Source organism: Citrus clementina, unplaced genomic scaffold (assembly GCF_000493195.1).
Source record: "Citrus clementina cultivar Clemenules unplaced genomic scaffold, Citrus_clementina_v1.0 scaffold_8, whole genome shotgun sequence".
In the NCBI taxonomy this organism is placed as follows: Eukaryota; Viridiplantae; Streptophyta; class Magnoliopsida; order Sapindales; family Rutaceae; genus Citrus; species Citrus x clementina.
The window spans coordinates 9,820,811-9,846,870 of record NW_006262022.1 but is presented as its reverse complement, the minus strand read 5'-3'; the positions used below and the strand labels follow the sequence as shown (position 1 = coordinate 9,846,870).

General features: G+C 35.8%; 2 protein-coding genes across 3 annotated transcripts; one reads left to right on the top strand and one right to left on the bottom strand.

The window, feature by feature from the left end:
• Positions 1–15,371: 15,371 nt before the first annotated feature.
• Positions 15,372–17,072, top strand: LOC18033995 (costars family protein). The gene is made up of 2 exons (XM_006423641.2): positions 15,372–15,536; positions 16,720–17,072. The coding sequence occupies exons 1-2, from the start codon at positions 15,456–15,458 to the stop codon at positions 16,921–16,923; spliced, it is 285 nt and encodes a 94-aa protein (XP_006423704.1). The 5' UTR covers positions 15,372–15,455; the 3' UTR covers positions 16,924–17,072.
• A 179-nt stretch (positions 17,073–17,251) lies between these two features.
• On the bottom strand, positions 17,252–25,561 carry LOC18033996 (KH domain-containing protein HEN4). Of its 2 annotated transcripts, XM_024178828.1 has the most exons (8): positions 24,659–25,561; positions 23,178–23,255; positions 21,428–22,231; positions 21,054–21,326; positions 18,951–19,241; positions 18,775–18,869; positions 18,217–18,328; positions 17,252–17,624 (listed from the first exon to the last, which is right to left on the bottom strand). In XM_024178828.1, the coding sequence occupies exons 1-8, from the start codon at positions 25,277–25,279 to the stop codon at positions 17,487–17,489; spliced, it is 2,412 nt and encodes an 803-aa protein (XP_024034596.1). In that variant the 5' UTR covers positions 25,280–25,561; the 3' UTR covers positions 17,252–17,486. The 2 variants fall into 2 exon arrangements, with proteins under 2 accessions (XP_024034596.1, XP_006423703.1); XM_006423640.2 differs by lacking the exon at positions 23,178–23,255 and having other exon boundaries at positions 24,659–25,559.
• Positions 25,562–26,060: the final 499 nt, after the last annotated feature.

Below are 26,060 nucleotides of genomic sequence, written 5' to 3'. Positions count from 1 at the left end.
AATCTTCTTTTTGAGCTGGCTTGCTGCATGTCAAAATTGAATTTCTTGATGGCCCAATACGCACGATGCTCGAGTTCCACAGGTAGGTGGTAAGCTTTTCCATACACTAGCCTGTAGGGTGACATCCCAATCAGGGTCTTGAAAGCCGTTCTATATGCCCATAATGCATCATCAAGTCTTAATGACCAATCTTTCCTGTCTGGCCTCACCATTTTTTCTAATATGTGCTTTATTTCTCGATTGGATATCTCAACTTGGCCACTGATTTGCGGATGATACGGAGTTGCCACTTTGTGTGTGATTGAATACTTTGTCAAAAGAGCTTTGAATGCTTTGTTACAAAAGTGGACACCACCATCACTGATTATCGCTCGAGGGAATCCAAAGCGTGAAACAATGTTGCTTTTTAAAAATGCTATCACTACCTTGTGATCATTGGTCCTACATGGAATAGCTTCTACCCATTTTGATACATAGTCAACAGCAACCAATATGTATTGATGACCAAAAGACGGGGGAAAGGGTCCCATGAAGTCGATACCCCATACGTCAAAAATCTCAACCACTAAAATTGGATTTAGTGGCATCATGTTCCTTCACGTAATGCTCCCCATTCGTTGACACCTATCACATGAAGAACAGAAAGTGTAAGCATCTCGAAATATAGTTGGCCAATAAAAACCACATTGTAAAACTTTAGTCGCGGTTTTCTTAGCACTGAAATGGCCTCCACAAGCTTGTTCATGGCAGAATGAAAGGATATTCTGAATTTCACTTTCTGGGACACATCGTCTAACAATTTGGTCTGCACAATACTTGAACAAATATGGGTCATCCCAAAAGAAATTCTTTATCTCTGCAAAGAATTTAGCCTTATCTTGTTTGGTCCAATGCTCTGGAAGTTTACCTGTAACAAGATAATTAACTATATCAGCATACCAAGGTAATACTTCCACATTCATTAATTGTTCATCTGGAAATGACTCATTCAATGGTAATGATTCTGTAATTGTGTCAAAATGGAGACGAGAGAGGTGGTCCGCCACAACATTGTCTGTCCCTTTTTTATCTTTGAATTCCAAGTCAAATTCCTGTAAAAGTAACACCCAACGAATTAGTCTAGCTTTTGCATCTTTCTTTGTGAGAAGATATTTAAGAGCAGCATGATCTGTGAATATAATTATTTTACAACCAATGAGATAAGATCGAAATTTCTCCAATGCAAACACTACTGCTAGCATTTCTTTTTCAGTAGTTGAATAGTTCAACTGTGCATCATTCAATGTCATACTAGCATAGTAAATAATATGCGGAATTCGATCAACTCTTTGTCCTAATACTGCTCCTACTGCATAGTCAGATGCATCACACATGAGCTCAAATGGTAAGCTCCAGTTTGGGGGCTGAATGATGGGTGATGATGTCAACAAATGCTTTAATTTTTCAAATGCCACAAGACATGAATCATTAAAGACAAAAGGTGCATCCTTAGCAAGTAAATTGCATAAGGGTCTAGAAACTTTGCTAAAATCTTTAATGAAACGTCTATAGAAACCAGCATGCCCAAGGAAAGATCTTACTTCTCTGACTGTTTTGGGTGGAGGAAGATTAGAAATGAGATCCACCTTGGCTTTCTCAACCTCAATACCTTTGCTCGAAATGATGTGACCGAGAACAATACCTTGTTTTACCATAAAATGGCATTTCTCCCAATTTAAGACCAAGTTCTTCTCGATACATCTCTGTAGAACTAGTGTTAGATGATGTAAACATTGATCAAACGAATCACCAAAGACAGAAAAGTCATCCATAAAGACTTCAAGGAATCGTTCAACCATATCAGAAAAAATGCTTAACATGCATCGTTGAAATGTAGCAGGTGCATTACATAATCCAAATGGCATTCTCCTATATGCAAATGTGCCAAAAGGGCAAGTGAAAGTAGTTTTCTCTTGATCTTTTGGTGCTATGGGAATCTGATTATATCCTGAGTAGCCATCTAGAAAGCAATAAAATTCATGGCCTGCTAATCTATCAAGCATTTGATCGATAAATGGTAAAGGAAAATGGTCTTTACGTGTGACAGAATTCAACTTTCTATAATCAATGAATAAACGCCATCCTGTAGTTACTCTAGTGGGTATCAATTCATTATCAGCATTCGTAACTACTGTGACTCCTGACTTTTTGGGGACAACTTGTACAGGACTGACCCATGAACTATCAGAAATGGGGTAAATGATACATGCGTCTAATAGCTTAAGGACTTCTGTTCTAACAACTTCTTTCATGTTAGGATTTAACCGACGTTGCATCTCCCTAGTAGTTTTAGCATTTTCATCAAGGTGAATGTAATGCATGCAGTCTACTGGGTTTATACCTTTTATGTCTGCTATGGTCCATCCTAATGCCCCTTTGTGCTCTTTCAAAACATCTAACAACTTACCTTTTTGTTTGTCATTGAGGGATGATGAGATGATTACCGGCAGAGTACTTTCTTCTCCCAAAAATGCATATTCCAGAGTGTTGGGTAATGGTTTGAGCTCGAGTTTCGGTGGTGATTCTGATGATGGGATGAGTTTCTTCTCTGATGGTGCTAGTTGCTCAACTCTTGACTTCCATTTATTAGTGTCCATAGATGGTGCTGAGTCAAGCAGGGCGTTGACCTCATCGACCGATCTGTCAATATCAAAATCCAAACTAAAGTGAGTTAAACATGTTTGTAAAGGATCATCACTAAGGTTTGAAAGAAAAGTGTTATCAACTATTGTTTCAATTAAATCCACATCAACAATTCCATCATCTGCACTGTGAGGTTATTTGGCAATGTTGAAGATGTTCAGCTCCATAGTCATGTTGCCGAAGGACAACTGCATATTTCCAGTCCTACATTGAATGTGAGCATCCGCAGTTGCCAAGAAAGGTCGGCCTAGAATAATGGGGATGTGCTTCATTGAATCCTGTATTGGTTGAGTGTCAATTACAATGAAATCAACAGGAAAATAAAACTTGTCTACCTGGATAAGCACGTCCTCCACAATATCACGAGGTATTTTCGTGGACCGATCTGCAAGCTGTAACACCACTGGAGTTGGGTGTAATTCTCCCAATCCAAGTTTCACAAATACTGAATAAGGCAACAAATTTACACTAGCTCCTAAATCCAACAAAGCATTCTCAATTGTGTGGTTCCCTATACTACATGAGATAGTGGGGGAGCCTGGGTCTTTGCATTTTAAAGGAATTTTATGTTGGAGTATAGAACTAACGTTTTCTGTTAAAAATGCCTTCTTTTGAACATGCATGTTTCTCTTTTTAGTACAAAGGTCTTTAAGAAACTTAGTATAAGATGGAACTTGCTTAATAGCATCAAGCAAAGGGATGTTAACACTTACCTGTTTGAAGATTTCGAGAATCTCACCTGTGGATTTTCCCTTCTTGCCTTTAGCTAACCTCTGGGGGAATGGAGCTTTGGGAACGTATTCTCGTGGGTTGGTTTCTTCTTTCTCCTCCGGTGATGACTCCTCAACATTCACAGGTACAATTTGATTTTCTTTTGTCACTGGCATCTCCACTTTGTTGTCGACTTCTTTTCCTTTTCGCAAGGTCATGACGGCTTTGACCTCTCCATGCTGCTGTGGTGAACTAGTACTTGCTTCATGCACTCCTTTAGGGTTAGGCACTGGTTGACTTGGAAACTTACCTTTCTCAACGGTCATTGCCAAGGTCTGAACTGAAGAAGCAAGTTGTCCCACCATCTTCTCAAGGCTTGAAACTGATTGGGCTTGTGAGTTGAAGCCCGCTCTCAATTCATTTCGTAGTCCATCAATGGTGCGGTTCTGTTGCTCAATCGTAGAGTGAGTAAGATTCTTGAGATTCTGGAATGAATCCTCCCATGGTCTAGGTTGAGAGTAGTTCTGGTTCTGATTGTATGGTCTAAATGGGGGCTGAGAGGCTTGAGGAATTTGCGGAATTGGTTGCATTGGTGGAGCTGGAGCTGCTGGTCCATTCTGTTGGAATCCTTGAGACCATGAAAAATTGGGGTGGTCTCTCCATCCAGGATTATATGTGTTGGAGTATGGGTTGTAATTCGATGGTTTTCTTATTACACCTATGGCATTGGCTTGATCTGAGTATGAGTCATGGTCATGTGATTCTGTTGATTTAGCAGTCGATAACGATGCTATTTGTCGAGCAAGACCTTCAACCATCTCCTTGACTTCTTTGATTCCTGAAGTTGATTCGCCAATTTGAACCTCATTCACTCCTTTAATTCTTCTAGTAGTCCTGAGTGATCGACTCCGTTGTTGGGAATTATCTGCTTGTCGCTGGAAGAATTCCCAAATCTCTGATGCACTTTTTGACATTAGCTCTCCTCCACTCGTTGCCATTAGCCATTCTTGCACATTTGGTAGTAATCCCTCCAAAAAGTATTGGCATTGGTGCCATTTCTCGTACCCATGATGTGGACACTTCAAGAGTAGCCCATTAAATCGCTCCCATGTCTCGAAAAACTGCTCGTCTTCTCTTTGAGTGAACTCTGAGATTTCCCTGCGAATAGCATTGGTTTTATGCACTGGTAAATATTTATTTAAAAATTTTGTTACCATTTGTTCCCATGATGTGATGCTATTAGCAGGTAAAGTATTTAACCATGAACAAGCTCTATCCTTTAAAGAAAATGGGAATAATCTAAGTTTAACATCATCGTCTGAAAAATTCTCGTATTTAAAAGTTTGACAAATAGCATGAAAATCATTCAGATGATTATATGGGTCCTCATTTTCTAGGCCATAAAATGTGGGGAGACAATTTAGCACACTAGGTTTTAGTTCAAAACTCCTAGCAGCTACATTTGGGTATCTTATGCATGATGTGCTCAAATTAACTAAGGGACTAAAATAGTCCTTAAATGGCCTCTCTTGTGGTGCTTGTAAATCCATTCCAAATTTATTTTTAATGTGCTTTTGTGTGCGAAGTGTTTTCTCAAGTTCAAGGTCTATAGGTTCAAGATTAGGTAATAATGACCTACGACTATGCATGCAAGACAAATAAAATAAAAAATAAAGATGGGAACAAAACAAATAAAAATAAAGAAGAGGGAGAAATTACGATACTAACCTTATTGCGCTATTACAACATTTCTATAAAAATACACAAAAATAAATACGTGAAATAAATTAACTAAAAATTAAATTAATAAAATAAAATAAAAATTACAAAGAAAAATAAATTGAAAATTAAATTACAAAATGTTAAAGAAGAGAAAAAGAAAAGAAATACTAACCTTTATATGTAGATTCACTTTTTTTTTCTTTTTTTTTAATTAAAAAAAATACAAGAAAACAAATAAAAGAAATTATTCACAAAAATTAATTCTATGAATTAAAATTACTTTCCTCCCCGGCAACGGCACCAAAAACTTGTTGTGCAAATTTTAATGTACTCGCAAGCGCACGAATCTATTGTAGTATAGACTAATTGTGACGAGTGTCGATCCCACGAGGAGGTGGATTTTAATTATATATAGAATTAATTTTGTAAATGGGTAGTTGGATTTATGGTGGAAATGATTTGGAATATGCTAATACTTAAATTAAAATGGCGAGAATAAATTCTAAAATTGGAATTGCAATGGAGAGAATAAATTAAAGAGAAAATCTATTAAATTGACGTACTTGGGTATCTGGACCCGTATCAACATGCATCATGGGCTAAATAATCCGTATTAATGCCAATTAAATCATGAGGGGGGAATCCACACCTCATGAACCACGCTCTAATCAATATGGTGCTAAGGGCTTATCGTGCCAAATAATAATAACCTTATACTAGAGAGCCGGTGTAACTAAGGCGGTATCTAGACAAGACTATTATTATTTGTCGACGAGAAGTCAAAACATCCACAAAAATTAGAGGGGAAGAGAAAATAAATTTACCAAATTAAGCCCATGACACATGTTGAGACTTCACCTTCAACCCAAGCTTGAAAGAAAATTAGCCACTCATAATTGAACTAGGGGCAAAATGGGAATTTATTAAAATACGAAGAAAATACAAGATGGAGAAGGAATTATAGAAAATGGATCCCAAAAATGGATTCAAAGATATCGAATTAGGGGGGAGAGGCCCCCTTTTTATAGATACATGGAGTAAATCATGGCCATCGGATTAAAAACAGTTTGGACGCTCAGGATTGCGCCACGTCATCAGTCAACAGTACGCGGTTTGACCACGCGGATGAACAGTAACACGGTTTGACCCGACTTTGAATAGTAACGCGGTTTGACCCGGATGAACAGTAACGCGGTTTGGTTGAAAATAATCCTGTGTGATGCATGCACCGTACGCGAGATTTTTCGTCCACTGATATGCTGCCACGTCACCATCAACAGTACATAAGAATTTTAGTCCAACAGGATCGTGACACCTCATCAGTCAATGCCACATTATCGGTCAATGCCACGTCATCGATCCGTCTATGTGAACAGTGCCATGAACAGTAACGTATACAGTCCCGTATACGTGAATAGTACCGTACATGTGAATAGTGTCATTTTTCCTTTTATGCTCCTCCTAAGGTTTTCGACCGTCCTGAGTTCAAAAGTGATGTCCGTTTTGCCGTCTGATCTCTCCTTTATTGTGAAATGACTATAATGCCCCTAAAATACATAAATTACTTAATTAAAATAAAACACACGTAATTAAATCACAAGAATGTTAAATACATAAAAGTAAGGGTTGTTAGTAAGACTTGAAATGTAAAACGACGGTTTTCTCCTTTATAAATATGCATTTTCTAACACTCAACAATGAGCACTTTATCTTTAAAGGAATGGATCTTACTTACACAACTTGGTTTCATCATGGCGAGAAACTAAGTATATATGAAAATCCTAAAGAAGTGAAAATGTCAGACACACATAATTTATATGCAAATGCATATATGGAAAATGAAGATTATGTAATACCTGCACTAGGAAAAGATGAAGACATCACTAAAAAATTAGAAGATGCAGAAACTCCATTGTATCCAAGTTGTACAAGATACACAAAATTATCAACCATTGTAGCTTTGTACAAACATAAAGGTGTAAACAAATGGTCTGACAAGAGTTTTGATGGATTGTTAGAACTATTGCATGATACTATGATGTATAATTTAAGTGAAATTAATTTTTGACATTTAGTTTTTGAGAAATCTATATTTGCATTTCTTTTTTTTAATTTTATGAAAATACTTCTTTTTCTCATGCTTTAAGCAATCCTATTGATTAGTTTGCAATTGTAATTAAATTTAAATTGTTATTTTCATATTCCAACTTTAAATAATTTTTTTTCTTAATTTTTCAATTATATTTCAGGAATTATTAGTGCGTCACAATTTGGATGTAATGCACGTAGCAAAGCATATTTGCGAGAGTATTCTTTGCACTCTACTGGACATTAGTGGCAAAACAAAAGATGGACTCAATGCTTACAAAGACTTGGAAGATTGGGACATTCAACATGACTTGCATCCATATGTTGAGGGGATGAAAACATACCTTCCTGCAGCTCCACATTCGTTATCAAAGATTGAGAAAAAATATTTTGTGAAAGGTTATTCAATATGAGGCTACCTGATGGGTATAGCTCAAATATCGGGAATTGTGTCTCAGTTGAAGAATGTAAGATTACAAATCTCAAATCGCATGATTACCATATCTTAATGCAAAAATTATTGCCAGTTGTGATAAGAGGTTTGTTGCCTAAGGGACTAAAAAAATGCAATATTTTGGATGTTGTGCATTTTTCAATAAGATATGTCTACGAGTTGTTGATAGAGAAAATATATTGGCCCTTGAAGTGAAGTTTTTGAAACAATATGCATGTTTGAAAGATTCTTTCCTCTTGCATTCTTTGATATCATGGTACACTTGTCGATTCATTTAAGACGAGAAGTACGATTATGTGGACCCATTCACTACCGTTGGATGTATCCATTTGAAAGGTAAAAATAGATTTACATACCTTACTTTCAATTATTTTTTTAGAACAATTTATTTATTGCTTTTAAGGGCACATGCAGGCAGATGAAGGAATATAAAGGATATGTTAGAAATTTCAGAAGACCTGAAGGTTGTATTGCAGAATGCTATCTTGCAGAAGAATGTGTAGCATTCTGTAGTGGTTATATCCAGCAACGAATCAAAGTGAATACTAAAGAGCTCTATAATGATTATTTCTCCAACGGTATAATTCTTAAAGGTCATCCAATTTCAAAAGGCACACTGATTGCTTTACATAGTGATATGTTAAAAAGTGCACATCGTTATGTGTTATTTAATACAGCAGTTGTTGAACCATACTTGGAGTAAGACTTTGATTATAAATTTTAAAATTACTATTTTAGCTATTATTTTGTTTGAGTTACTAACTTGTTTTATTTTTAAAATACGATGCATCTGAAGGAGTTAAAGCAATCAAATAAATGTCTTGCAAAAAATCCTAATTTACTTTGGAAGAGACATGTAGAGACATTTTTAACATGGTTGAATCAAAAGGTAATATTGCGTTTGATTTTAATTATCTAATACTTAATAATAACATTATTAATATTATAAATTCTTTCTTGCAACTTTACAGATTTAATTTTAAATATAAATAACTTATTTCTTACAGCTGTACAGATTGAATTCCATACTTGTACAAATAAAGACTTTGATGCATTAAAATGACTTGCATATGGTCCCAAAATGAATGCAAAAAGTTATTCTAGATATATTATTAATGGCCTAAGATTCCATACAAGAGAAATTGAAAAGGCAACACAAGATAGTGGGGTTTCAACAGAAGCTACAACTGTATATAAAGCAAGTGCAAAAGATAATGCACAAGTTGTGGATGTAGTTGCGTATTATGGGGTTATAACAGATATAATTTTGTTAGATTACCACAACTTTCAAATTCCACTATTTAAGTGTGATTGGACGAACAAGGGACATGGTGTTAAGGTTGATGATGGCTTTACGCTTGTTAATTTACATCAAGGGCAAAGTTAGTACGAGAAAGAGCCTTTTATCCTTGCATCACAAGCAAAACAAGTTTTTTACTCTAGAGATAGTAATTCTTCTAATTGGTATGTTTTACTAAAGGCGCCGCCAAGAGGTTACTATGAGCTGGAGATGTATGATGAGAAAGAGGATACAACTTGCGTGCTTGAAAATATGCTTGATAAGAACATTGAAGATTATAACGACGGAGTTACTTATAGGAGGATTGATTGTGAGGACATTTTGGTTTGATTTATGAAACTACTTTTTGTTTTGGTGTGGTTAATGTATATTGTTGAGTGTTAGAAAATGCATATTTATAAAGGAGAAAACCGTCATTTTACATTTCAAGTCTTACTAACAACCCTTACTTTTATGTATTTAACCTTCTTGTGATTTAATTGTATGTATTTTATTTTAATTAAGTATTTTATGTATTTTAGGGGCATTATAGTCATTTCACAATAAAGGAGAGATCAGACGGTAAAACGGACATCAATTTTGAACTCAGGACGGTCGAAAACCTTAGGAGGAGCATAAAAGGAAAAATGGCACTATTCATATGTACGGTACTATTCACGTGTACGGTACTAATTTCGTTACTGTTCACATAGACGGATCGATGACGTGGCATTGACTGATGATGTGGCATTGACTGATGAGGTGTCACGATCCTGTTGGGCTAAAATTCTTATGTACTGTTGATGGTGACGTGGCAGCATATCAGTGGATGAAAAATCTCGTGTACGGTACATGCATCACACAGGATTATTTTCAACCAAAACGCGTTACTGTTCATCCGAGTCAAACCGTGTTACTGTTCATCCACGTGGTCAAACCGTGGACTGTTGACTGATGATGTGGCGCAATCTTGAGCGTCCAAACTGTTTTTAATCCGATGGCCATGATTTACTCCATGTATCTATAAAAAGGGGGCCTCCCCCCCTAATTTGATAGCTCTGAATCCATTTTTGGACTCCATTTTTTGTAATTCCATCTCCATCTTGTATTTTCTTTGTATTTTAATAAATTCCCATTTTGCCCCTAGTTCAATTATGAGTGGCTAATTTTCTTTCAAGCTTGGGTTGAAGGTGAAGTCTCAACATGTGTCATGGGCTTAATTTGGTAAATTTATTTTCTCTTCCCCTCTAGTTTTTGTGGATGTTTTGACTTCTCGTCGACAAATAATAATAATCTTGTCTAGATACCGCCTTGGTTACACCGGCTCTCTAGTATAAGGTTATTATTATTTGGCACGATAAGCCCTTAGCACCATATTGATTAGAGCATGGTTCATGAGGTGTGGATTCCCCCCAATTCCGTTAATTTGACCGTTATGTTTAACGGAGCTATTTGAAATTTAAGTAAATGTCCGAAATACCCCTTATCTTGAATTAGAGAAAAATAAAATGAGATAAAATGTTAATTTAATAATTAATGTTTACATTAAAAAATTTTATTTAAAGGTAATTAATAATAATTCCATCAATTAAATTATCAAATAAATTTAATTTATCATCATCAAATAATATTTAGGATATGAATTTCTAAATTTGCCCTTTGACCGTTAGAATAAACGGTCAAAATAACAGATTTGGGTGTGGAGTGAGTATTGTTGAAACATTTGGGGACGCGGTGAAAAATGTTGAAACATTTTGGGGTAGGACAAAATTAACCCTTATTTAAATATACATTGCAGAAGAGGTACAAATTGGATAGACAATGGCAAAGAGCTTATGTGTTCCAGGAGATGGCTGGGCTTTGGAGAGCTTCAAAATCAAGGCTAGTTAAAAAGATATTGAAGGCAAAAATGAACAAGAAAGAATGAAGTTAAGACCTAATAACATCTCATCAATAAGCGAGTGGAAAAGTTTTGTGAAAGAAAAAACAAGTGAAAAATTTAAAGTAAGTGTATTACTATATTAAAATATGTAATTATGGCTGTAACTATGTTACTGAACAAAGTTTATTTAACCGTGCAGGAAAGAAGTGAAGGATATAAAAAGATTAGGAAGAAACAAATCTCACAAACAACATGTCGTAAAGGACTCGCTAGAATGACAGAAGATATGGTAAAAAAAATGTCTTTTATAATAGAATTTTAGTTGAGCAATCATTTATAAACTATTTTCTATTACAAAAAAAAAGTCGTGGAAAAACTGAAGTGCCTAGAGTTAATGTATGGATACGAGCACATACAAAAAAGAACGGTCAATCCGTGAACATTCAAGCTGGAGAGACTATTATAAGAATATCTATTTATTCAATTGATATGCTTGTTTTGTCATCTTTTCTTGATGAATATTACTTTTAAATAAAATTTCAGGATAAATTAAAAGAAACTTTGCAAGATCCATCATGACATTCTTCAAATAGTCTAAGAGATGATGCTCTCTCACAAGTACTTGGGCCTGACAATTCTCATTTAAGAGCTATTGGTAAATGAGTCACCATTTCAAAGTTGGCCATACTATCACAAAAGGGCAGCATAATAGCTAAGTTGACACAAGAATATGATAAAATTAAAAAAGAAAGTGCTCAAATGAAACAAGAACAAGATGAAATGAAGAAAGCATTGTCCAATATGTGAAGTTTAGTTGAAGAGTTACAAAAAAGGCAGGCATGTACTATGTTTTACTCACTTTTATGTAGTTGTTATAATATTTAGTTACTAGCTTTTTATTTTTCATTTTAGAGTCATTTTCATGAAACCGAAGCAAGTAGGAATCCTCCAAAAACACATTTGACTTCTCCAATGGTAAGAACATTATTTATACTTTTAAGTTTAGTGAAAGTATGAAAAATTAAATGCTAAAGGCTTATTACTAATGACTTTTTTCTTAATTAAATTTTCCTTGTGTTGCTGTTAAAGAGTGTGAAGGCAATCCCGAACATTACTAAGTGTAAAATGCTTGATTTGGAAGGGTCTGATACAGTTGTGGCTGAAGGGCGTTGGTCATCAAGTGATCCAAATGCACTTGTTCATCACATTCCCCTTGGTCATAATTCTGTAAGAGTTTGGGTGGATATAGCCAGGCAGCCACTAAAGTTTTTGTGGAAAGTAACACCTTATATGATTACAATTGAAGAATCTGTTCGGAGTACAATTGCATGGCCAACTGATAGAGTTATCATGTTTGCTACCAACTAACTTTTCTAGTCCATCTATTTATGTATTCTTTTACTTCTTTTTCTTTTTTCCAATGACCTCATATTTTTAAGTTCGCTTGCAAATATGATCTAGTTTACCACTATGAGAGAGTAATTATGCATTTTTCTACTTTGAGAAGGTTCTGATTTTATTATTTTTTTTTGTATGCAAAATTGTCCTTTTTAGGTTATCTTCTTGGTTCAATTTTTCCTAGAGTAGTTATTTTGAAAAGTAGTTGTTTTGTTCATTTTTACTAGGAGCCATACGCCAAGGTTTCACTATTGCCATATGTGTTTGAAATGTTAATCTTGGTGGGTTGTGATTTGGCTTATTGCTTATCATTATGTTATTTCATTTTTTCTTGATAAATGAAAAATAAAATCTTTTCCTCTTATGATACAAATATTCATATTCATTGCTTTGAATTTTCAATATTGTTATTTTTATTTGTACTTATTAATGAGTCATTATTTTATTTGTCATTCTTAAAGCATCATTATTAATTTTTTTTCAGTATCATAATGTAACTATGTTTTTGTTTTAAATTCATGATGCAGGTTGTAAAGATTTAAGTATATTTTATAAAGAGTAGAAGGCAAGTTGTGGATGTTATGGGTAACATAACGGGTAAAAAATTACAAGTATGACATAAGTCTCTTTGTATACTTTGATGTACATGATGATGTGATTTTAGATGCTTATATATAGTTACAATGATGAAATATATGGTATCTAAATTTCTTTCATGAAAGGAGTAATAGATTACACGTCAAATGGTTTAGCATTGGAAACTTAAAATTATATTTGGTGAATAAACATTTTGATATGAATTGATCAACTAAATTGATGATATTGAACAACCATTAAAAAATACTTTTTTTATTTACTAACATTCATAAATTTTTACAAATGCTACTATATAAAGATTTAAAATTTTCCATAGCATTAGTAAATGGTTTAGTAGCATTTTTTTAATCTTATATACGTAATTTAGTAGCATTGCATAAATGCTACACATTGCACAATGATACAATTTGCACGAAGCTGTAAAATAAGATTTACTAACCATTTTTAAATGCTATATATATATATATATGAATTGTTAGCATTCAATAGATGCTATTAAATAGTAAAACTTTTAGTTACATGGGTAAACTTAGCATTGCCTAAAATGCTACCAATCACCTTTGGTAGCAATTTTTGGATACTACTATATATCTTTTTTGTTGTAGTGTGGTCAGCACCCATTGCAACATATTGCTGCCAACATACTCCAACAATGTATGAAAACCACCAACAACTACCACCACCACCACCACCAACACCATCACAATAACAATACACAACCACAACACAACACAAGAACAAAATAAAGCATGTGTTTGAAATTGCTAACCTTGGGTTTTTGAACTTCAACCATTGATCTTGGAGATCTTGATTGCTATTAGATGTGATTTTGGTGGAATTGGTGTTGTTGAATGTGATTCTGTTGAGATTGCCGCCGATGATGGACTGCGATTTTGCTCCATGGTGCTGGCGATTGGTGAGAAGTTTGGGTGAGTTACAGGTTTTGGTGAGCTTGGGTGAGATTGATAGGGGTATTTTGGTCCAAAAGTTTGTTGTTTGGCTAGTTTTAATAGAAAAAAAACGTATGTGGTTAGTTTTGTAATTTCCTAAAATATTATGGGTAATTTGGTAAATTTTCCAACAAAAATACTATTTCACAGGTATATATTGATTGGGTAATTTTTAGGGATCTCCCCTGAGGTTTGGCGTATTAACACTCAAAGAGAATGTATCCACGTAATTACAAGCACCTCCCTTACCGTTAGTATTTAAATATGTATGGGATCTGTATATAAGGGTAAATGTGTAAAAAAGTTTAAAATTCAAAAGAATTCAAAAGTGAAGCTTTGTGTTTGTTGATGTCTGATATATATATAAGAATTTACTCCATTAACCAGTATTCTATAATAACCACCGGACAAAAGAAGACAAAAGATGACAAAATCATTTCAATCTACTTTCTCTTTCACATGAACAACACTCAACACCATCTTCATCTTTATGTACTTAAAATACTTATAATTAATTAACCATACAAAATACAAATAACTCCAATCATCTTGGTCAAAACCTCTACAAAATCATTCAGTTTTTTCTTCAACGGGGTAACCTCTTCATTCTGTGAAGCAACATAAATTTGCTTATGCACTTTTCCAATCTTAGTCTCCACTCCAATCTGCGTAACCAAACATACAGTTCCCATTCACAATAGTGGTCCCAGCAAAAAAGCATACATTTTTTTCCATTGAATATCTCTATCTAAAGGGACAATCTTGTTCATTTTGTTAACTGCCTCACTCTCTCCGATCAACGAGCCTTGTTCCACTCTCAAAGTCGAACTAATCAACTCTGTAACTCGCATATCAGTCGGCACTCTTATCACTAACCTTAAGCTCAACGATATCACTGTGGCGTGCTCTGACTGGATCTCTTTCAAAGCTTCTAGAGCCTTCTCGGCGTTGTTCTCTTGCCAAACGCCGATGACAGCATTGAGGATTAGAATCATGAAAATCACTAACGGCTCCACAAACACCGTTATCTCCTTCTCCCTGCCTTCCTTGCCGTCCTACCATGCTAAGACGAACGAGATAATGGCCATGCCGAGTAAAATCCAAATGAGTGTGTCCTTTCTCACTCCATAGTGCTTTTCACATTCGTCAACTGATTTTGCCCAAGTCAGGAAGATCTCGTGATCCTTGCTCGTTTTTGTTTCACTGATAATTTTTTGTACCCGTAATCTTCGCCTCCTTTCCCCATTCCAAAATATAACAAAAATCAAATATGTTTTGTTTGGAGATCAAGAAAAAGCAAGAGGAAGTGAGAGAAATTTTCAATGGAAATAGAGAACCGGTCTAAAAAATAATTTATTATTTTGAGGGAAGGGTAATTTTGTAATTTTAACAGTCTACTAACAGTCAAATTAAATGAATACTAACGGTATGGGAGGTGCTTATAATTACGTGAATATATTCTCTCTGAATGTTAATACGTCAAACCTTAGGAGAGGTTCTTAAAAATTACCCATAATTTATTTTGTTTGTCAAGGTTTTTTTTTAAATTTTTTTATTTTGTGATCCGGTTAAGTGTTAACAAAAGTGAAAAATAATAAAAGGCATGTAAAATGATGAATAGATATAGAAAGTGAGTGGAGAAAAAGGGGGAAATAAAAGACTGAAAAAAGATAAAAGACAAAAGAAGAAGCCATGAATGTGGAAGAAGAGGTAGAGCGACTCAAGGAGGAAATCCAACGACTTGGCAAGATCCAACCTGATGGCTCTTACAAGGTTTCATATATATCTCTCCCTATCTATCTCTGGATTTGAATTTGTTTTGTTTGTTAACATTTTAATATGATACTTGATTTAGACCCCCGTATATGATGCTTGATTTAGACCCCCATAGCCCATATTACGTTACTAAATTTGCTGGGATTGAACTGCAGTTGATACATTTGGAGCATGTCAAGGGCAGATCTTTGGTCATATAGTTTTAACATTTTCATCACTGCTCGGATTTTTCTGATAATGGATATGGCTAATGAATCTGTTGAGCTTTAAGCTAAATATTTAGGATGGGAGATTGTACTTTTGTTCTTCTGGTAAAGAATGTGTGACTAATAACTGCTAATATCGAGATTAAACCAAATTTTGAGGGTAGAAGAACTTGTATTTTTCAAAAATTTCAACTAGTTTAGAAGTTGATTAATTTTGATTCTGCTAATATCCATGGATGTAATGATGTGATATGACATTATGAAATGATTTGAGATTTTTTACCTCTTCAGCAAGAATTGAATTGCCTCCCAGGAACTAATTCTGTCAATCCAACCTTGTTTATTTTATTTAATGTTGTTTTCCGTGAATACATGATTTGTTGTTACATTTTTATTCAGATTTTGTTTATCTGTGTCTGAGTAAGAAATTCGAGTGATATTTATTGATGTCAATCAATAACAAATGATCTCAGTACTAGTCAACACTGATGGCTCAAAATTGTGATGGTCAATTTTGTTGGATTGAATCCGAGATGAAGAGGAACTTTTAGGGTTGGTTCTACTTAGTTGTTGACATCCCAGAATGGTAACATCAAGGGGTTGAACGAATTAAACATCTGATTACCATTTGGCTGCTTGAGAGAAACATAATGCTAAGGAAGGAGAAATGACGGGTGCTTGAGGAAAATTGGAATTTAGATTGGGACGGCGCAGCATGCTCCGTGTGTAATACCGAGTACCAGGCTCTCATAACCTCTTGTCCAGATAGTTTTTTTGTTCATTACATCCATGGAAATATCAATTCAGATGTACTTACCTTTGCATCTAATTGCATAATTTTTCTTCTGTAATACTTTGCCATTGCCAGCTGATACAAAGCATCATTGGCTTTTGTGATGTTTTATAATCAGCAGCCAGCATAACTAAAGACCTTTTCCCTTGTACTAATGTAAGAATTGATTTCTGTTTTGAAGGTTACATTTGGTGTGCTATTTCATGATGATAGGTGCGCGAACATATTTGAGGCACTTGTTGGGACACTGAGAGCTGCAAAGAAACGTAAATTTCTTACATATGATGGTGAGCTTCTCTTACAAGGAGTCCACGATAATGTTGAAATTACCCTCAAACCACCACCACCACAACCATTGGCGGTAGCAGCAGCAGCTGAGTCCTAGTTAACTGCCAAATATTTGGTATTGCTTTTACCAGATCTTCCATAAATCCCTTTATCTTCATTAATTGTGTTGTGTGTCTACTGTGATTGTCTTACATTTGAACCTTGGCTTGCCTTTTAAATCGTTTCTGTAAAAGAGCTTATGCAAAAGAGATGAAAAGAGGATATGGTTAATTCTCTACTGCATTTGATTCTACCGACGTAAGTAATTTTTCTGGAATGAAAAGGAGGTATCAACTTCAAATTCATTAAGTAAATTTTATTATTAAATAAATAAAAATTTGCAGAGATCTGAATTTGAAAAGGATTTTAAATACAAAACCCCAAGCTAAAAACTAGGGAAAAATTGAATAAAACTTATTTTGAACGTACAATGTTGTCAGTTACAGTGATTTCTCATTGAGAAAAATCTCAGTAAAATAATTAGATTTGAATTTGCTTTTGACAGAGGCATGGCTGACAAAAATTTAAGGCTTGATATGATAATGCACACAACTTGACAAAAATGAGATGCCTTAAAAGGTTCTCCTGTGAAAATAATAAGTACGGTTGGTGACGCCACTGTCATGACGGCCCAGTGAGGATGAATGCTTGGAGGAGGCTCTGAGCGGCCTGGGTTTCATCCGGTGTCCCAGATATCACAACGATTCTATCAGTTGATCCCAGACGAGGTTCATGCACAATGACCTTTGCACCTGAAATCTGACCAAAGAAACTAGATGATGAGCTGGAGTTAATTGAGGACAAGTTTCTTATAAAAACTAATTAATCAAAAAGAGATTAGCTTCCAATTCAACCAGGGGGAAAAAACCCATAATTTCGAAGCGTTGAATAACAATTAATCCCAAAGCTGGAGTTCAAAGAATTGAACTGTCGATAGCATATTCACACTAACATCCCCCATCACACAAATAATTAAATCAACAGGCTCTGCACACAGATCCTAATGCACAGTCCAAGGAAAAATAACTAGTAGAATAGAGGGTGGTTTCCTCAATTTTGAATAGAAAAACCCAAGTCAGTAAATCAATAATCCAAGCTTAAATACAGGATACAATCCAACAATGGGGTTTAAATACCTGTAATAAAGAAACCACATGAAAAAGGCAGGGATAAAGCAAGCACATTTGTTGAGAAATTCTTCCCTAAGTTGTTTTCATTCTCTCTCTCATATATAGAGGTTATATAATTGTAGGTGATTTAACTAAGACAATAAGTATAGGTACTGGTGACATGATGAAATAATACTGCGTGCACAATATTAATAGGCAAATACATTAAGAATGCAGGATACCTGTCTCAGACGAAGCAGATTACTACCATTCTCCCCATAAACAGAGCCAATCACATTTTCAGGAACTATAATCTCTACAGTTGTATTTGTTACAATGGCAGATTTGCTTCCACTGCAGAAAAAACAGATGAAAGAGTGAAGACCTTATAAATGCAGGCCATATGGCCAACTAGACAACGCTCCCATTTAAATTTGCCTTGCACCATTCCCTCACACTCAAGATGTAGTTTAATGAAATGTCAAAATATGAAGCTAGCAGGGTAAAAAAAACATAAAATTGCATTTAGATGAAAATACTTCAATCAAGTTTATTGAAACAGCTGGCATCCATGTCTCAAACCAGGGATTTCCATATAAGGTCTTAGACACATGGCGGAATATTAAGTGCATGCCGCATTAGGGAATGGAGGGCAGTGTCGAGTATCCTTGATTAAAATAAGATGTTTAGAATTGACAGTTTGATGCCAAGAGTTGATAATTATAAAGTCAATTATTTAAGAGGAGACCAACTATAAGCCCACACTCTTATTTTCATGCACCGTGTTACTTGTTACGGACCTGCCAAGCTCCAATCCACCTTTATGATGACTCAGACCTTGACTCCAACCTCTTCCAACATCTGAGCTGCCCCTCAGATGAACTCCAGTTACCGTCTGCAAACAAACCGTCCCATAAATGAAAATATTGGGGAATCCAATGATATGCGAAAGAGAAACTGAAGAAAGAGATACTACCTGTGCTGTCCATAATTTTGGTGAAGAAGGACAATCTAGACTATGGGAAAGTCCAAGATGATCCATACCCTGAGTTAAGGGAGGTTGGCTAAAATCATGAGAAACAGCAACTGACGAGTGAACCCCAAAAGAAGCAGGGTCCTTCAATCTACTATAAGGACTGGTCTCAGTTAATACAGAGGAAGTGCTCCTTGTTCTGGCAGTGTTCAATGTGCCAGAAAAATGATTATCTCGCAGTCTACCAGTTACATTATAAACTGCATCTTTCACCTTTGAGAACTCTCCTGAAATCTGTAAATATAACAAATTGTATAAAGAAAATTATACAATATTGCAGCACACAGGGAAAAAGAAAAAGGAGCAATGGATCACATTATTATATTTTTCACATCTTTTCAACAAGACCCATGAGCATTGATATAGAAGAAACAAAATGAAAGCAATGAAAGATGCATAAGCATCTGAGAAAAAGAAAACTATTTGAAGACAAAATATTTGGAACACTTAAACTGATTACTGCTGTTCAGCTGTTCAGCTTTGTGTACTACACAAAAATGAATCATCTTTTATGTATGATATAATTGATTCCTATGGCATTCATTCATCCTTTTAACACTCATGAGTATAAATGGATCCAAAGTAAAAGCATGTAATATAGTCCACATTACAAACTATTGGAAGGAATGGCATAAAAGAAGTTGTAGGAGTACCCCAAGTCAAACACAAATTGAGAAGAGATGATTGCGTGTACAGACAGGAACTGCAAGACCTAGAAAATTAAAGGAGAGGATCAAAAAATGGTTCTAGATGGGTTTAAGTCAAGCAATTGTCTAGAAAACAGCTATTTGCCATGTTTTCAATTGTACCATACTCTAGCTACTTTGTCTCAAATTCTCTTTGGAACTAACAAAGTCCCCTGAAAAAGAGCACCAACAAAATATAAACAACCCCTGTCCAATATGAAATTTGAGGATTACTTCCTATAATAATTCAAAAATAACAAAGGCAAAAAGGAACAAAGGAGATTATTTTCAGAATACCAAAATCAGCGCACTAAAACTAAAGTACACCAGATTTCTTGTTAGTTGAAATTGGTGCTGAATTTAGGGATTGACATACTACCTCTCAAACTAAAAACTTAAAACTAGAGCAGCAGTTTCAGAAATTTGCATTTGATAATCTGGCCAAATGACTTTCTTCATTCTAAATGATATCTTCAAAATTTTCGCATCAACTACTCATAAATTAAATAAATCACAACTATCACAGCCTTTTTTCTTCTTACCCATTGTTGCTGTCCACCAATGTGACCCATAGCACTGCTCCAACCATATAATACTTTATTCATTCAACAGCACATGTCTGCTTACAGTTTATGTTTTCTTCCATTAAATACAACATGTCAATGATAAATTTCCTTCGTCATCAAGATTCTACAACTCCATTACAAACTTACAGTTTCCTATGCCAACTCTCTGAGGGCAGCCTATGGTTTGATTAATTCATATCAATGTAATAGGCTTCAAAAAGGCTTATCTTTACCTAATTGAATGAAGAAACAACCTTCCAACCTGTAAGAGATCTCATCTATTTATTTAGACCTGTTAGACACAACACTCTCTGTTTTTCTAGAAAAGTGCATTTGTACAGAAACAATGAATTGGAAAACTTGATCCACAAAAGTGAACCTATGACTAGTAAACATTATCCTAAGCTGTTGATAAAACTTTACGCAAATCAATAAACATAATAACCACATGCATTCACACCTGAATAGCACATAAAATATAACAGAACATTATTTGTGAACAATTGCCAAACAATAAACGCTACTCACTGTGACAGCACTATAGAAGGAAAAAAGAAAACCAAACTCTCATAATTAATGCATATATGGATAAAAAGGATGATCAGATAAAAAGACACATTTGGCAAACACAGACATAGAAATATGATTATGAGAAAGTAAAAATGTTATTTAAGACTAATTAATCAAGATCATTGCAACTCTGAAAATTAAAACTCATAACACAAGGTGCAAAAAGTCATCCATAATCAATACACTATGTACAACAAAGAAAATAGAAAATGAAACAATTTTACCTGCACCACTCTATCATTCTCTGAGATACACTTAAGGAGCTGATCACTGATTATCCTTATGCTAGTACCAGTCACTTTCCGCATTTCTGAGATTATTGTGCCTCCTTTTCCCAACAAACAACCAACTTGATTTGATGCAACTACAAGCCGAGCATTTACCAGTAACCCCTTATTTGAGCTGAAATCTAACCCCTTTTCACTAGTACCCTCTATTAATCTAGAGAAAACAAGGACAACAGCTTTTTGTGCAGGCGAATACCGTGATTCTGGACCCTACAAGAGATAAGCCAATGTAGAAAAACTTAAAAACCCATCATACATCATAACATAAGTGTCTACAGATAATTCTAAAGAAAGATCACAGCACAACAAACCTCTGATGCAGTAACAGTGATTAACCGTTCATCACACTCCGGCATGGTAGCTCCAACACTTATAAAAGCACCTGCTTCGCTCTGAAGAGCCCTGATGATGGTGCCTCCCTTCCCAATAACGGCTCCGACCTTATCATTAGAACAAAGAATTCTAAAACTTACTTCCTGCTGTTGTGTTCTTGCATCCAGGGTGGCGACCCGGTCAGATTCTAATGACAAAGGACGAACTGCTGACACATAACTGATGGAGCTGCTTGGTGCAGTGGTTAATACAGAATTCCTCTGTGAAAGAATATCTACATGAAGATCAGGTAGAATCTCCTGGGAAACTGCCCCAAAAAGTCTATGTTGAGTCTCAATGGAAAATGCCTCAGAAGATCTATGTGAACTCTCTGGAGCAAATACTTCAAGAGGTCTCCTTAAAATCTCTTGAGGACCTGACTCAAGAGATCTCCATAAAATCTCTTGGGGAACTGCCTCAACAGGTCTGGCTATAGTATCATGGGGAACTGCTTCAAGAGATCTGCGTATGGTCTCGTGTGAAATTGTATCAAGAGGCCTGTGTATGGTCTCATGCGGAATTGTGTCAACAGGTCTGCGTATGGTCTCATGCAGAATTGTCTCAACAGGTCTGCATATAGACTCTTGGAAGGCTACCTCAAGAGGCTTGTGTATAGTTTCTTGTAAATTTGCCTCATTAAATCGGCTTCCAGTCATTCTAGTCTTGCCACTTGGGGGACAATCTTGGAGACAGCGAGAAACAGCAATAAGTGCCTTTTTTACAGCCAAAACATCCCCATCGATCTGCAGAACACACAGAACCATTTTTTTCAAGGGAAAAAGAAATAAATTCACAGCTATACTGTAATTGAACAGAAAAAATGCATCAGATAAACAGAATCTAGCTGGACTCAATTATAAAGATCCAAACCTTAAGGATACATCCAGATTGCCAGAATACCAATGTTAACATCTTTAGTGACACAAATTATGAAATATTCCAAAGTTAACAGGTCCAAGTTTAATCTTGCAAGAATTAATTTCAAATCCAAATGAACTCTACCAAGTACTTGAAGAGAATAAGATGGGACAAGTCATTCATTTTCCCATGCATAAAAAAAAATACATCTTTGTTATGGGTTTGGGCTCAGTCCACTCTCTAAACAACTAGTCCATCTGATCCACCAAGTGGGATGTGACAGACGTGGGTTATCAGCTCATAGGCATGAGAGGCCAAGCCTGTTTCAGCATTCATATGACAAAAATCCAATGTCAAAAGCTTGTGGGTTTGTCTCAATAATGTGAAACAAAAATAGAAAGGGGGAGAAAATCTTGAGAGGAAGGAGACCATAATCATAAGAATATATGGAGAAGCCAACTCTGTATTCAATTATCAAAAGAGAGACCATAATCAGAAGAATATATGGAGAAGTCAACTCTTTATTCAATTATTCAATATTCCATTATCAAAAGTCTGACTGAAAACTGACAAAAAGGCCTTATTTGCAGTGGCCAAAGACCAAATAAAAAAAGAACCAGAAATCCTTAAGAAGCAGAAATCCGGCTCAAATAGCCAAACCACTTTAGAAAATTAAACCAAAGCCGAATAACCTAATTAAAACCTGATCACAACTAAAAATTAAAAATAATAAAAACCTCAAAATAAATCTCTAACTCGTCCTACAATACTCGCCCAAGCTTATGCGCTTATAGAGGGGACATTAAATTAGCAAGCCTAGGCCCAACGTACCTGCTGGCTTGTGTGAGCTTCAATTTTCTGGCCCCATTCGACCCATTCATTTGACACCTCTGAACAAAATACAGTCAACTGAATACAAAATGGATGCCAAATGAATAAAAATGCAAAAAATGAGTTTGATACACAATATTTTAAAATCACTTTAATTTCTTCACCTATTACTTCCACAACCTAAAATTAAGGTTAATATCTTTCTGTACCATTTATCACCTGGAGCAAACATTCTCTCTCCCCCAAATAGTTGGGAAGGACTCTACTGAAATAAGTCTCTCTAAAGTACACAATGAACATCAAGCTTTCTCTCAAGCATAAGGGCTTCAGCAGCTATAATCTACAAACCTCCTTCAGCTGCTTTCTTAATTTGAGGCTCAATTTAAATTTCTTTGCCAGAATCTAAAAGCAACCTCACAATGAAGAAACAAGTGATTAGCAGTTTCTTCATCTTCACTTCTTCTACACATCACACACCATGAAGGCAAGAGACACATAGATGGATACTTTTTTTGAATCACTTCACATGTGTTAGTTTGCCTTTGAGATAAAGCCCAAAGAAAGAATTGAATTTTGGGGGGAGTTCTAGCTTTAACACTTCATTGAATTATCATTAAGTATCCATCTTCAATCTCTTTTGAACTCTTTTAAAGCAAATTTCCGTCCATCGTTCTTCAAAAGTTTTGATATCTTTGCCACCAAAAAAACCACTAGAAACTCTCTCTCTCTCTCTCTCTCTCTCTCTCTCTCTCTCTCTCCTCCTAAAAATGCCAATTAAGCATCTGGGGAAAAAGCAGAGGCTCTCAAGAGATAGTTCCAAATTGATTAGACAAGCTCAAGCTTAAACTCAAACCCAGATAAGGTATGACCCCATCAATCTTTACAAATGAGGAATGCGCCTTGATTTACAAAAGCTTAGAATCTAAGAAATTGATTGTTGTGCAGAAATTTCTACGTAAAATTGCTAAAGATATCGATACTAAGAGGTTATTTGTCAGATACAATAGCTGCCCATTTTTATATTTGAGGATTGTATCTACCCTAAGTTAGTAAGGATTTTTTATACTAATATTGAGAAATACTGTCTGGTTTGGGCTAAGCCCTCACGGATTGGTTCTCAAGGTGCCAGAACACCCCAAAACGAGTCTTCCAAAAAGATGTGGATTACCCCTTATCAGCACTAGACTTCTTCCATACCAGAGTGATGTGGGATATTACAGTAAGTAATTCTGCCATTCCTAGGTTTGGATGCAACATTCAACGTTAGATACATAGAACAAGCCAGCAATGTAATCATGTAATACCAAAGTTCAAATTTTAGCTACACAACAATGTAACTCATTAATCACATAAAGGTTCCAATTACGTCCCCATGAATTAATACTGATTCCTTTATAGGCCTAGTCTTCTATCCACAATGAGCTAGTTTCAAATTCTCAATGCAGTTTAGACAACACGGAAATTGCAAATAAATCAGTTACCTCAATAATCTCATCGTTGGGGCCAGCACAAGCAGACAAATTCTCAGCCAAAACCCTAATCTTACATCCACTCTCTTTCCTAATTTTCTCCACAACTTTACCTCCTTTCCCAATTACTGAACCAACTTGCTTCGTCTCTGCCAACAACCTACACGACACCACCCCCATTTCAACTCCCTCGGTCTCCGACGCCACCTCCAATATCCTCTCAAAAACTCTAATCAATGCCTCCTGCGCCTTCGAAACTTCAATTTTACTCAAATTATCACCGTCCACGACATTCCCATTAGCACCACTATTTACACCACTACTGCTGCTTTTCTTCTGAATACAAATCGTCGTGTCAATACTCGGCGGCGCGATCACCGTCACGACGCGGTCGGGCGTCTCGGTCGGGGGCTCTTCGACCCGGATCCTGGCGCCGGTTGACTGCTGGAGCTGCTTGATGACATTACCGGACTTCCCGATGACGCCGCCGATGCGGGACGAGTGGCAGAGCAGACGGAAGGCCACGTGTCCATGAGGAATTACTAAAGGCGGTGCCGGTTGCTTGGAACGCTTGTTGGAAGATCCGTTTGCGGTGCCATACGGGTTCGGGTCGGACATTATCGTACGCTTCATCAGTAAACCTAACAAAAATAATAATAATAAATAAAACCTTTCACTTTCGCTTTATCTGGCTTTGTGTCTCTCTAATTTTTCTCTTCTTCTTCTTCGATTTGTCGCTTTCCGTTTGTTCTATTTGCTATCCAACGACTAAGAGTGAGTGCTTGGACTCGACTACAGGGGGCTGCAGTCTCGCAGCAGTCGGGGGTTACGAGTTGCTACTGCTAAAGTGCGCCGGTGGTGCGCACCGCGCTTATTGTGAGCTTACGAGGTTGGTTTTGTTGGTGTGCGATTGGAAAATTTAAAAGTCCAATATCGGCCGTTTGTTTCAAAGAGTTCGGCTGAACTCAATCTGACCGTTGATTTTATTTTTTAACAATAAATTTTACGTAGATCACGTTAGTGTAGCCTTTACAATGAAATAGGTAATAGCCTTTCCAAATTTCTCCCCAACGGACAAAAACTTTCCAAATTGAATACCGATAAACGTGGGACAACTCTCTTAAATCGACTCTCAAATTACTTTTATATTTAGGCTAAATATAAGGGAAGAACAGGCAGGTTGATTTAATTTTTTTTTCTTAATGAAAATAAAGAATAAATTAATGTTTTAAAAAGTAAAAAAAAAGATTTAAAGATAATCAATTCACAAGGGTGTATTCCAAAATGGGACAAGACTACGTTGCATCTGTGATTCCAAATCACGAATTTTGTCTTTTACGGTTTTACCAAAGACACCGTTGAATAAAATCTGACGGATGGAAAAGATACACATACAATGACCTGATGAACAAGT